Source organism: Cheilinus undulatus, linkage group 21 (assembly GCF_018320785.1).
Source record: "Cheilinus undulatus linkage group 21, ASM1832078v1, whole genome shotgun sequence".
NCBI lineage: Eukaryota > Metazoa > Chordata > Actinopteri > Labriformes > Labridae > Cheilinus > Cheilinus undulatus.
In genome coordinates this window covers 31,873,101-31,886,762 of record NC_054885.1, presented here as the reverse complement: position 1 = coordinate 31,886,762, position 13,662 = coordinate 31,873,101, and the positions used below count along the sequence as shown (strand labels likewise).

The 13,662-nt window shown below is 39.6% G+C and overlaps 1 protein-coding gene across 1 annotated transcript in view; it reads right to left on the bottom strand.

Moving 5' to 3' along the window:
- coro7 (coronin 7) overlaps positions 1 to 13,662 on the bottom strand; it is a 189,964-nt gene that overhangs the window by 648 nt on the left and 175,654 nt on the right. Inside the window, exons 10-27 of the mRNA XM_041816981.1 lie at positions 8,859 to 8,913; positions 6,000 to 6,057; positions 5,750 to 5,895; positions 5,539 to 5,637; positions 5,329 to 5,433; positions 5,057 to 5,213; positions 4,798 to 4,973; positions 3,979 to 4,087; positions 3,790 to 3,876; positions 3,560 to 3,702; positions 3,222 to 3,326; positions 2,918 to 3,003; positions 2,641 to 2,782; positions 874 to 963; positions 646 to 762; positions 388 to 523; positions 214 to 305; positions 7 to 93 (exon numbers count right to left, since the gene is read on the bottom strand). Of these exons, the coding sequence (XP_041672915.1) occupies positions 7 to 93; positions 214 to 305; positions 388 to 523; positions 646 to 762; positions 874 to 963; positions 2,641 to 2,782; positions 2,918 to 3,003; positions 3,222 to 3,326; positions 3,560 to 3,702; positions 3,790 to 3,876; positions 3,979 to 4,087; positions 4,798 to 4,973; positions 5,057 to 5,213; positions 5,329 to 5,433; positions 5,539 to 5,637; positions 5,750 to 5,895; positions 6,000 to 6,057; positions 8,859 to 8,913 (1,990 nt within the window). The remainder of the gene's footprint in view (positions 1 to 6; positions 94 to 213; positions 306 to 387; positions 524 to 645; positions 763 to 873; positions 964 to 2,640; positions 2,783 to 2,917; positions 3,004 to 3,221; positions 3,327 to 3,559; positions 3,703 to 3,789; positions 3,877 to 3,978; positions 4,088 to 4,797; positions 4,974 to 5,056; positions 5,214 to 5,328; positions 5,434 to 5,538; positions 5,638 to 5,749; positions 5,896 to 5,999; positions 6,058 to 8,858; positions 8,914 to 13,662) is intronic.

The following is a 13,662-nucleotide window of genomic DNA, read 5'->3' as shown; positions in this document are numbered from 1 at the left end:
ACTCACCCACTCATCATCATCTACCCCCTCGAAGGCCTCTTGTGGAAGCGGGTCATCCATGTTGCCCAGCTTCGCCACCATGGCGCTGAGCAGCTGTGTGACACACACACAAGTACATAAAGTGTTATATTAGTCTAATATAGTTATTTTGATTCAGTAGCTGCATTTTAATGAGGATAAAAGCTCTAAATGGCTCACTAAATCACTCCTCACCTCCTCTTTCTTCTGCTCATCAGTCTTCTCCTCCAGGTAAACAGAGGAGGGCAGGTATTTTCTGACTGGAGCCTCTTTTGGTGCCTCACTCACTAAAATAAAAAAAACATCAAACAGAAATATTAAAAGAGAAAATATAGCCATTAATAGCTCACTGATTGTTTTAATCTGCACCTGGCGTCATGTCTTTGGGCTTCAGGCTCATCTTCTTTTGGTGGCCGTTCATGCCCGAGAGCCAGGCGGCGCCAGTCAGAGCCGGCTCCCAATTCACTGCTGTGTCTGGAAAAATGTCATCCTGGAAAAACTCTTTCTGGAGACCCAAAGTCACACACAAAAAGTCACACAATCCACTCATGCATTTACACGACATAACGATAAGAAGTAAGGCATGGAGTATTCCTTCATGTCCACCAGGTGGTGTAGTTGGCTTACCTTGACACGTGGCACTCTGAAGGCCACTGGCTCTATGGTTGTTTTGGTGAGCATCAGTCCCATAGCTATCTCCACATCACGTACATTGCACTCTGTCTTGGGTAGAAAGCCTAAGCCCTGCAGACAGAACATGACCAGAGAGTGTCAAAGATTAGGGATCATAAGTAAAAAACACAACTTCATAGGACAGGGCAGGTAAAAACTACTTCACAGAGTCCAGCTCAGTACCTTGTGTGGCTCTGGAGAGTTAAAGCTGCTGCATTCAATGAAGTACGGATCTTCAGGGACAACCTCAAAAATGGAAACTCTGGTATCTCCCTGGAAAACAAACAAATATAGACACAAATCCAGAGTTTCCTTTGAATAGCCACCTTGCCATCTGACGCACATCGATGTGTAAAGCAGTTCTTCCATATTGAAAAATGTTGACAATAAAGATATCACAAAAATAATAACATATTGATTCATAATGCCCTGAAACTGCTTCAGTGCTCTATTCTAGGTCTGGTTTACAAAGCATTTGCTCTCCATCTTCAAGCACCAACTCTCTGGTAAAGTTAGGAATCTTTCTGCAGTTAGCTCTGGTTTTGTGTAGCATAGTCTTATCCCGATCAGAGGCAGATAAAGAGAAAATCAGGGCTGACCAGGGTCCCCCCGAAATCTCACTGGCCATCTAAAATCCTTACAAATAATTGGCTATCTACCTTTGTCAGCCATTATTGGAAAGCTATTATGTAGATATATAAGTTTTGAAGCATAATCAGCATGTCTTAACCTACACTGGATTGGTTTTTGGCTGTTAAACTTTTACATCTAAGCCTTTTTTTGCATATTCAAATCACAAAAACACACTTTACCTATTTACACAGGGACTATTGGGAGCTTACAACGATGATGTGACCCATTCCAAGGGGGAGTAGGAGTCTAAATAGACTGATGGAGTCAAACAAAATCTGCCTGTATTGGTGTAATAAATTCTTATTCCAAATTTGACATTATTTTTGGTTTTGGATCCTTAGAGAATAAGTCTATTTCTCCATCTTATATATTTACAGAATTCCATACCAGTCTTCTATTGTGGGTGCTGCTGTATTTAACCATTTTCTTGTAATGCATTTTTTACTTTCTGCCAAAAGAGCCTGCAGCATTTTTGTATCACTCCTATTTCTCAGACATAAAATGCAGCCCAGTTTTACAATTTCTGATGGTAATAGTAATGCAGTTGGAGGTATTTAAAAATCCTTCTGTTCAAGGCCATGTGTACACTAATACACTAAAGGTTAGGTATTGAGGTTCTGGATGTAGATTCTCTCTGTATTAGAATCAAAATCCAAACCAGTATTGAGGGCAGTAGCTCTCAACTGGTCTAGCCCTAGGAACCACTCCGTAAAAAGAAATCCCATCTTACATTCCTAAAATTTTCAAACATTGAAATCTTTTTAATGAAAAATCTGAATTTTTGGACCTTAGAATGGAACAAAACTTAGGACTAAACAAAGCGACAGAACAAAACAAACATGTTTAATATTCATATTACAGAAGCCCTGGGAGGACATCCATGCATTTTAGAAGACTCAGTTTTCTGCAGTAACTTGTAAAATTTGGTTGTTTTCTATAAATCTCAAGAAATAAACTCATCATGGGAAAATAGATTTGTTATCCTGAGGAAAATGCATATGTAAGTAAGAATAATTGATAGCATTTATTCATTATCATGGGATAATGAGTAGAAAATAAGTTGAAATTAGTAGAAAAATGTATGTATGCATGTCTACCTATGGTTTCAATAATCATAGACTTTTTGCTACTATTCAATTTTTCCTTGCACACATTTTCAATCTACTAAAAACAGCTCCAAAACCCACTTTAGGGTCCCAATCCACCAGTTGAGAACCACTGATTTAAGCCATGTTAGGTGCTCGTAAGAAACATTTAAATCATATGTAATCCTTCAGTGTGTCTGAGTGGTGTATATTCTTTCTGTAGTTTTCTTACTTTGCCGGTGATGATGACCACGCTGGTGTCGGGATCGTAGAAAGGGATGAGTGTAGAGGGGGAGACGTCCAAAGAAACGGAGGCCACAGTTCCAGAGGACAGAGAGTCAGCAGAGTACAGGTAGAGTGATCGCTCACTGCGGCTGCAGAAATACAACAAGAAAGAGTCAGTGGTGATACACAGAATTTTGATGTTTTACATCAACATTAAGCCACATATGATTGAGGTATTTAAACTTCTTAAGAACATTTGAATAAATCTTTGCCATGTTCAGTACCTGTCGAATCCTGACACCAGCAGATACTTTCCTTCACACACCCACACAACACGAGCTCCTCTGTGGCCCTCAGGACCCGGGCCCTCCTAGAAAAAGGAAATAATTAAATGTGTGAGTGTTAAAGAAATTAAATGAAACAGTCAGTGAATGAACCAATTGAATATTGCCAACATTTTGCCAACACTGTGGATCAACACTGTCAAATAACTCAATTTCAGAATAGAATTAAAATTACACTTTAGGAGTTAAAAACTGATTTAAAAAAATCCCTAGTAATGCTCTTATAGTGGATTATACAAAATACCTGGACCGGTGCTGTGGATTTGCGGGGGTCATAGATGCGGACTTTCCCATCTTTGCACACAGTAGCTAGAAGCTTTCCATCTGGGCTCCATGCCATACCAAAGATCTGAATATAATCCACAGGAGAAGACAAGACAAGAGATCATGAGAGAACAATCAGAAACAAATAGCTGATGTATTTAATTTAACATCTGTAAGAAATTACAATGTTTATTATGATGTTTTGAGACATCTGGCATGCTGGTAGGAGATAACACTTGCTGCTAAATTCATCCACTAACTTTCTGCTACTCATTTGAGTTTCTGAGTCATAATGAAGTGTTGATCTGTGTCACACACCTGATCTTCATGTCCAGTGAGGAGGTTGGCCTGATCTCCACTCTCCAGGTTCCACAGTCTGACAGTGAAATCATAGGATGAGGACACCAGGAGTCCGCTGGCCAGAGGGTGGAACTTGATGGAGTAAATCTTCTCTGTGTGGCCTACAAGATGGTCAAATCAGAAGTCAACAAAGTTAAATGTTTCCTTTGTTAAAGAAAACTGATTTCATTGTGTTGGTCCTTTCCTACCTTGCAGAATCAGCTCAGGCTCAGTCAGCGTCTCTGTCAGCCCTCCCTCTGGTACCTGCCATACTCGGATCTTTGCATCATCACCAGCTGTACAAAGACGGTAGGATAAACCCACGTCAGATTACAAACACACAATACTATATACAGCTACGATTACGTACACCTTCACAGCACATGTGAGGTACTTACCCACAGCAAGCCGGTGTGTGTCGAAGGGGTCCCAAGAGAAGTCGACCACATTTACAGAGTTTTGGATGGTGGGCAGGGCTGTGTGGGGTAGTTTACCAGGCTGAGAGCGCTGGGAGGGGAATGGAATAAGGCACTCGTAAACACATGTAGATGAAATGTTAGAGCTGTAAAATGATTTTTTTTAATCGCTAGAACATCTGTAGGCATCCTTTTATCGTATTTTAGAATTTCCTTTTTTTTGCATTTAAAACAGTAAAAACGTAAATGTCTGATAACACAAGGTGCAGATGATTTTTGACTTGTCTACTGAGCTTTCAGGGAGTTTTTAAAAGTGAAATGAGACATTAGGGAGCAGTGGTGGACTGATTTTACATCACTGTGGTTGCAAGAAGACACTACACTGTCTTAACCAAAGAGGGCTGAAAGGGAGTTTGTGGTTAATGGCAATTTTTTTTTAAATGCACTAATCTTGGACCTTTATTAATCTGGTCAACCAATTGATCAAGCCCATCTTAATTTTTAAAGTAACTGAAGTTCAAGAAAAAACAATGTGCATTTTCATCAATGATATTTCTCTTTTTTCTCTTTCTCATTGTCAAATTCCCCTCTATGCAGACGATACTGTTATTTACACTTTCAGGGCCAAAATTTCTGAAATTCAAGCACCCTTACAGTCTGACTTTAATACATTTCAAAAAGAGTTTTCCTCTACTTAACAAGAGGATGTCAGATAACATACAGTGTGGCACTAGTGAGGCTTTTTCATAACAATGAGCAGCTTGGCTCTATTTGGTTTGACTCGGCACCCTGCTCTTGTACCTCAAAAACAGCAATCTGGCCCCCAGAGATGGAAAGTGGCACAGCCACACGATCACGATTCACAGAGAAGCCATCACATTCGCCTGGTGTCGTCAGGTTGAGGCCTTGCACGTTGGTGATGTGTGTGTCCCGATGCATCACCACACCCTGGATGTGCCGGAACTTGGAGGATGGTCCTGGATTAGAGATTAGCTTTGTCACTATTAATATATTGGTTAAAGATCATAAGAGAGAGATTTCTGATGTTTTATATTCATACCCAGCATGTTCTGGATGGCCTTGGCACTCTGGCTGGGACTGGGACTTGGGAGGAAGCCTGAGGAGAGGCCGGAGGTGGTGGAAGGAGAGCGGGATGGGACGGCGCTGCTGCTTGGAGTGCTCAGAGGGCTGCTGGAGGTGGAGCAGCGTGCTGGATCCTGTAGCACAGAAAGTTTGTTGTTAATATAACAATAAAATCCACATAAAAATGGACCAGTGTGACTTTTCCTGGAGACCTTCATAATCTGAAACATTAACTTTAATGTGTCTCACCTCCTTGCTCCCCCCAGTGGCTAGTTCCTTCTTTGCAGGCGTCTGTTTTGCTGGTGAAGCCTTTGGTTTAGGCTGTTTATCAGGATGGAGGCTGACTTTCTCTACCTGTGAGCAGAAAGAGTGAGATGTTAGCCGTGCATAAGACAGTTTTTAGGTGTCTGCACAACATAACCGGATAAACTTATTGAGAGTGGGTTGACGACGGCTCACCTGCTTGTTCCCTCCCTGCCACCATTCCTCAGCAGACATGGCTGGAGTTGTGCCTACTGTGTCTGGGTAAAGATCATCATGAAACTCCTGGCCTGAATGCTAGAAACATTAAATATGCATGCATTAAAACATTTAAACACAAACACATTCACCTGTTTATTTCATAAATCTGCTCTTCATTTTAACACATCAGTTTTGTATGTAAACACACCTTGCGAGGGACTTGATAGCTGATTGGCACAATGCAGCTGTCTGTCAGCTGAAGCACACGCATCACTTCACAGGACATGACGTCCAATGCCAGCTTGGGTACCATGGCGACCCCTCGTGTTGAGGTATCTGTCAGACAGTGGCTCACTATGGAGATACAATAAAAAGAAAAACAAGAAAAGAAAAGGATGAAATGAAGGGAAAGCTGTAAAAACAAGAGCAGGTAGCTAACAGATGACCAGACGATTTACCTTGTGACAGGAAAGGCTCAGAGGAGGAAACTTCAAAGCAGTCGATCACAGTGTCTCCCTGTGCAAGAAAGAACAAAACTTCACTTCAGTATCAGCAGGGGGCAAATTATGAGTTTCACTAATGACACTTGACCTTTAAAGTACGCTGAATTTCTGTGATATACACCAAAACTTTGGTAGCACTTTATAAAAACCAACAATTAAATATGATAAACTGATAACTTTCCTTAGTTAATAGTCTTTTTATTGAGAAGTTATTTTACTATTTAAATACGTTGTTTCAGAATTTTCTGCACATTTTTCCTAATATAAATTTTCTTCTGCTGATGATTCTCCCTTATCAGCCTAAGTGTTTATTAACCATATGTATAGTTTTATAAACCTTTGTTGCAACTTTATAATAGCAATCAGAACAGTTAGGGTCCTTGCACCAACAGTGGGGGGGGCACCAAAGACCTTAGGTGTAGTGCGAGGCTTTGTCTGCTCTGAGGCTGCCAAAATTAGATTTGCAAATATTGACTAAAACCATAATAAAGCAATAATTAATTAGTTTATTCAAAGGTCTTTTGGTAAGAAAAGAATGCATAGGCCTTTTTGGGGTTTTATCACTGAAACAATTAAAATCTATGTTGATTTTTGATGGCAGTGTGCCACATTCTGCTCTCTTAGGTTCTTGGGGGGGGCTCCTCTTCTGTTGGGAGCATAAAGGGAAAAATGGTTGGGAAACACTGCCCTAGGCCATGCTTGCTTGACACATCCACTTACTCTGCCCTAAATGTGTGGACTGATTATTTTCCCATGGTAATGTGCAAAGCCATCCAGAGCATGACCTGGGTTGTGTCAGTCCTCCTTCTTACCCAGGCACATCTACGCCTTACTTCAACCTCAATATTTTGCCTAAACATGCCTTAAAGTTTTGCACAGTAAGTAGCCATATTTTGCCCAATTCTCTGTCTTCTAGGATTAACTCCTACTAGGGTGCTCATCTGATTTATTTGGAATTCGGCTTATAGGTGCAAGAGACCTGAATGACGAAAAGCAGCTCAGCTTAGGTACAAAACTCAAATAATGTGGTCACGGCAAGCCCCCTCTATTGAATGTTTTGCCTTCTGACCCAAACTCTGCATGTATGATAAGAGCCCCAGCCTTAACACATTCATGTAGCCATACTTGATAATTACTAGATTGCTACTTCCTGGCAATGGGAAGTTCATCGCTCATACAAGCTTTGACTCAAAGGTGGCCACACATATTCACATAAAGACAGGCTGGCTGCAGGTGCATGACACAATGTGCAGCTGCACTAAATACTGATGTGTGACGGCCAAGACAGTGCTGCTTGCATCCCTAGTTTAACTTTATGCTCCAATACTTCTTTGCAAGCAGCATTTAAATGACCTGTTTTAACAAGTGCTGTCAGGTGATTAAAAAAAAATCGAATCAATTATAGGCTTTGTAATTAATTAATCGCAATTAATCATGAATAATAATACCAGCTTCTGAAAAAGGAAAATTTAAGAATGAGGCAGATTGTCCACTTACTAGTCATTCTAGGGTGGTGTTAATCTGTAGGACATGGATTTTATCCATAAAATTATAAGAATTCAGAGCACAGACAATTTTTACATGTGTTCTAATCAGAGTTTCAAAGCTACTTCAGCGGGTCAGAGTGAGATTAATTGGCATACATTTTTTAGTTGCATTTTTCACCCCTGATTAATTAGACTGATAATTGAAATTCATTGCAACTTATGATAGCACTAGTTTTAACCATGATAATAGTTGGTGACACTTTATTTGAAGGGTTATGCATAAAACTGACATGACACCGTCTCTCATACACATGAAGGAAGCTTTAAGAGCATTTATGAATGCTGTCATTAAGTGTCATTTGGTCAGTTGTGTTAACTTTTTGGCAAAGCCGTCTTTGTTTGATCCCTTTTGCTTCGTTGTACTGTAAGGTAAGGCTGCAGCCAGCTATATTAGCCTAGTATAAAGACTGGAAACAGTAGGGGAGCGTGGGGTACAATTCAGTTTTCACTGATGTGGCCTTCCAAGAAAGGAAAAAAAGCTGCAGGGCAGCAAAAAAGAGTGCAAGGTACACTGAAAACTTCCACTCTTGATTTGGGGTTTCTAGTGGTGTGGTGGTATGTTTAATTTTTTGCATTAGAGTTAACATAAAAGACCGAATGACACTTAACGACAGCATTCATAAATGTTTATAAAGCCTTCTTAATGTGAATGACAGTGGCATGTCAGTCTTATGCATACCCCTTAAAATAAAGTGTTACTAGATTAACATTAGTAATTAATAACCGTCAAAGTAACAACCTTGAAAGTAATACTAAATTAGATATAACTGTTTCATTGATGTTTTAACAGCAAACATTGTTTTATGTGCTGAAATTTGTGAAACAATACACCGTCATCAAATACTTTATTATCACCTTCAGAATTCAAATAGAAAAAGTACTTTATCTTCAACTCATTTATTTTCTTTTACCTATCTGGGTTTAATTCCTAGTGGCAACAGGCTATTCATGCTGACACAGACATCCCTCTTCACAGCAAGATTTTCCAGCTCCTCCTGAGGTGTTACCAGACCAGAAGGGATATAAAGTTCTAGGTTTACCCCCAAGGTCTCTCAGCTGGACGTGCACAGAAGACCTCCAAATGAATGCTCCCAGGAGGCAACATAATCCCAAATCACCTCAACCATTAACTTCAGCAAATTAACAATCCATTTACTATTCATAAATAAGGGTGTTTATAAAAGGAAAGCAACCTCTTTTGGTCTAAAAGGCTTTCACTCTTCACTCTTTAGTTATCAGCTGACATAATGGATGAACCAGATCTTACCGTGCCAGACAGAATGAGCAGACCAGTGTCTTCATCAAAAAGAGGGATCACCGACCTGAAAGAGACAAGAGGGACAAAAACAGAGGGGTTAAAATCACTCTGAGAGAACAGCACAGAAATGAAATACACATATTAAAAGAGTAATGTCTTTATGATAATATCTCTGTGTGTTGAAGTTCAACAACAAGCCACTAGATGGGGCAGTTTGCTAAATTTCAGGACAGAAGACCAACACGCTGTGCTGCCGTTCCTGAACTGATCTCTATCTGCAGATTAGGAAAACAGTTTAAAAAAGTCCATACAGCCATGCTGAATATGTGAAGTTAAACAAACACAGTGTCAGTCTTGATTATGTTTAATAATTAATGTATCTCAGTGCTTTGAAACAGCATGATTACAGCTACAAACGATTACTTTCATAGAAAAAAGGCAGAAATACTGCAAGGACTGACTGAAAAAATGAAATGTTCTCAAATGGATCCCACAAAACAGACTCAAAAGCTGATATTCAATCACATTAGTGCCTAATCCAATCAGATACTATTCAATCAATTGATGTATTTTAATAAAAAAGCGGAGGGGAATTGTGAAATCCCTCATCAGAGTTTCCTAAAGCTAAGAGCAGAATATCTGAATGGGTGCTGTTTGAATTAAAGGTCAGAACTCAAAGATATTCTGCTATATAACACACTGGTAAAGATTGAAAGAGATGGTACATTAAAGATGTGAGATGCCTTTTACCTCAAGAGAAACCTAATACAACAATATATCTGCTTTGACACACATTGGCCTAAACAAGGCCACAATCACCTGCTTCCTCTCATGATTTGAAGTAAGAAGATTGTGGAATTAGGGGAGTGAATGAGTTCTAACTCAGCGGAGAAAGTACGGATAGCTGCTGTAAACAAACCAAACAGGAAATCATGGCTTAGGCAGGGCAGGGGCATTCTTGCACAAACACAAGCACTGCTGCCAGCTCGGCCTCATTTTCTACCTCTTTACTCTCAGTGTGCTGTGGTCTCTCGCTCCCTCTTCATCAATGAGAGCTTCATGCTGCATTTTAGTTTGCTTTATTTCCCCAGACAGTAAAAGAGTTGAGCGAGCGGTGGCTGATCCAACCACTTCACGTCACCAGCCACCGATATGCCCAGTGAAGTGGAGAGGCCGTTTCAGTGATTGGTTTATGATGATGACCTTGTGTAATGCTACTATTGCAGACAAACACCACAACATGGAGTGAGAATGACACACTGGTGATGTAATGCTCCAAGTATGACAGTATAATGACAGACTCTGTTTGGATATCTAGAGGAACAGCAAAGAGTGACACGCGATGGTTTGTGTTCATGTAAGACTGACAGGAGAGGCGTATTACTGTGTGTGTGTGTGTGTGTGTGTGTGTGTCGGCAGTGAGTTTGTATGAATCTGAAACACAAGAAGACTTCTACATTTTTACCAAGAAACTCACATCAGCTCTTCATCATTAATTTACTTACATGCGATTATCTGTGGTTATACCAACTTCTGCCTTTCGCAAATGTTTACAGAATATCTTGGTTTCATTTTCATAGGAGTCTTCTGACACATTTTTAACCTCCTAAGACCCTGCATGCACGAATGAGGACATTACATTTTGGCTTTTCTACAACAAAGTTAGAATTTCTGCTATTAGAACTTTTGAGATAAATGTCTGGAATGAAATTTAAACCTAAAGTAGTTTCCTTGGAATGTTGGGGGAATTTGAAAAGATGTTTTAAGGAATTTTGATGGAGATGTAAGGGTATTTGTTTGGATATTTTTGGGAATTTGCTTGGAAATCTCCTGGTATTTTCATGGAAATTTTGTGGATGTGATTGTCTATTTTGGAGAGTTTCATGGGAAATTTTATTGAATATTTTTTGGGTTGGGGGTCTTTGATTATGGGAAATTTCATTTAATTTTGCTGGAACAAATTACAAATTTTGGGGGATTCTATACAATTTTTAAGAGGGAATTTGTTTTGAAATTTTAGGAAATTTGCTTTGAAATTTTAGGAAATTTGCTTGGAAATATTCTGGGATTTACATGGAAATTCTGGGGACGTGCTTGTATACGTTGGAGTTTCATTAAAAGTCTTTTGAGGGAATTGTATTTATTTTTTTATTTTTTGGCATTTCAGATATTTTAAGGCCTCTTCATGAATATTTTGGAAATTTATTTGAAGATTTTTGGATTATTTTTGAATATGGGACTTGTTTTTTGGGTGGGGAGTGACCTTTGACATTTTCAAGAATTTTAATGGAAATTTCAGGGAAATTTGTAGGAACATATACATTTTGGGGAATTTGACACAATTTTCAGAGGGAATTTGTTTTGAAAATTCAGGAAAATTGCTTGGAAATATTCAGGACTTACATGGAAATTTTGAGGATGTGGTTGTATATTTTGAGAGTTTCATTAAAACTATTGGTGGAAAATTGCTTTGAATTTTTTTATTTTAGACATTTTTAGGCATTTATGTGGAATTTGTAATGTATTTGTGATTTTGGGGAATTTCATTCAAATTTTTGATGGGGAATTTGCTTTGAAATTTGGGCGAATTTATTTGTAAAAGCACACCATCTCACATAGCTTAAATCATGCTTGAGTTCACTGTTCTCAAATGGCATCCATAGTTCAGATCTTATAAATGAGAAAATTTAGGATGTGGTGGAACGGTAAATTCCTATCATGGACGTGCAGCCAGCACATCTGCTGAAAGTATGCGATGCTATTATGTCAAAATTAACTGAGTGCTCTAAGGAAAGTTTCCAGCACCTTGTTGAAACTATGCCACAAAGAATGAAGGCAGTTCTGAAGGCAAGCGAGAGCCCAAACTGTTACTAGCAAAGTGTACCTAATGAAGTGGCTGGTTACGTTTGGATCATTCCTCTAGGAAATGTATGACCGTGTAATCACGCTAATGTTTTGATCCAAAGTACTGAGCCTGTGTTAGAGCTAACCTGTTATCAGGAGGCTTCTCTCTCTCTCTCTGTCCTCTCTGGGTCATGTTTATTTCATTCTGCCTATTTGTCACTGATGTATCAACATCTCTTCTCTCAAATATCAATCCCTCCATCCATTTATCCAAAGCCTGTGAAGTCAGCAAGGGGTGACCACGCTTCGTTAGGGGCGACTTTGTGTTCCCATGTCAAAGTCAGTCTGCAGGGAGTCCCTAAACACCTCCATTCCCACACCCCTCTGCTGCCCGTCTTCCTCTCCTCCCTCGCTCACTCTCTCCTTTCCTGTTCAACAACACTACAACCTGGCACCCTGCCGTCTCTTCATGCCTCCAATCATGAACTATTTCCCCAAATAGCCTTTGCTTTCCCTACGACCTTATCTCTGTTTTTCTCACAGTAAATGCACAACAAGTCAAACAGCTCCATAATAGAAGTGAAGCTTTATCACTGATAATGGCCTCTGTTTACTATCGCTTTCATGCTCCACCTCACTACCAGCCCATTTTCCCACACAGGAAATCACATACATGCATGCTTCTGCATATTTACTCACATAAATGTACAAGCAAGTACACGTGCTAATGTTGCAGTTAAATAATGTGCTCCTGCATTAAAAAGAGCAGGAAGTTACAGTCAGACAGGGGTTAACTGTGGGAGCGAGCAGGCTTGTGCAGATCAGGATCACATGGGGTGATTATGAATGAAAAGATAATCTATTACAAGCGTCATTCATGAAAGGCTGCAAACACAAGTGAAGCCAGCCTGACCTGACACACTGATCCAGATGTAAATTCTTTTTGGTGTTGGGTGTGACTCAAACAGGTTCCTTCACACACTCATGCTAATTAGTCATTAAGTAATATACTGTTGTATAATGTTAAATGTTGTATGAGGGTTGATGTAACAATGGTTGCACGAGTGATGTTTTGGGCTGGAAGTGAGTGGGTAAACCCCTTGAAGGTGCCTGAAGGGTCAAAATGAACTCAGGAAAATATGTGGAGTTCCTGACTGCCTATTTCCTGCCATGGTATAAAAAGAAGAACCGTGCCATCTGGAATGAAATCATTTTCATGCAAGACAACGGCCTTGGCTGCTATGGGCATAAAGGGAGAACAAGCCATGGTGTGGCCACCATCATCCTGGACCTCAACCCTCTTGAGAACCTGTGGAGCATCCTTAAAAGGAGGCTTTATGAGGAAGGATAGCAGTTTGGCATTTTACCTCAAAACAGCAGCTCTGGGGGCAATTCTGACATCCTCAAAGGAAATATAGGCAGAAACTATACATGGACTTACAGGTTCAATGGATGAGAGCGTTGTTAAGGTGATATCAAAGAAGGGCTCCTTTGCTAATATGGAACTAGATCTGCAAAGATGTTTTTGATTGAGAAAAAATACCTCCTAATGCAGAATTACAACAGATTTTTGTTTTCAATCTGCATGTTTTGGAACTCTGCGTGCATAACAATTTGGAGCACTGCATTTCAAGTTATTTTGCAAATAAAAGGCATTCTCACCATTGGTGATTTTGTCTAATTAAATGCAGATTAATATATATTTGTTGGGGAATAAAAAATCTTATTGACTGCCTATTAAGTAAACCATTTAGGAAAAAGTTAACATAAAACAGTGGAACACAGTGTACATATCATCAATTAAAATGTTGTCATCAACAAATACAGCACCAAAGCACCAAATGCTGGGTCACTCACAAAGAGCTGGGCATAAAACTTTCAGAAGTAGAGCTGAACAGTGCAAGCCAACTATATTTGGGAAACTCATAAACCACAGGGGACAACAGAGGTGTTCTCTCAGGCCTCTAAA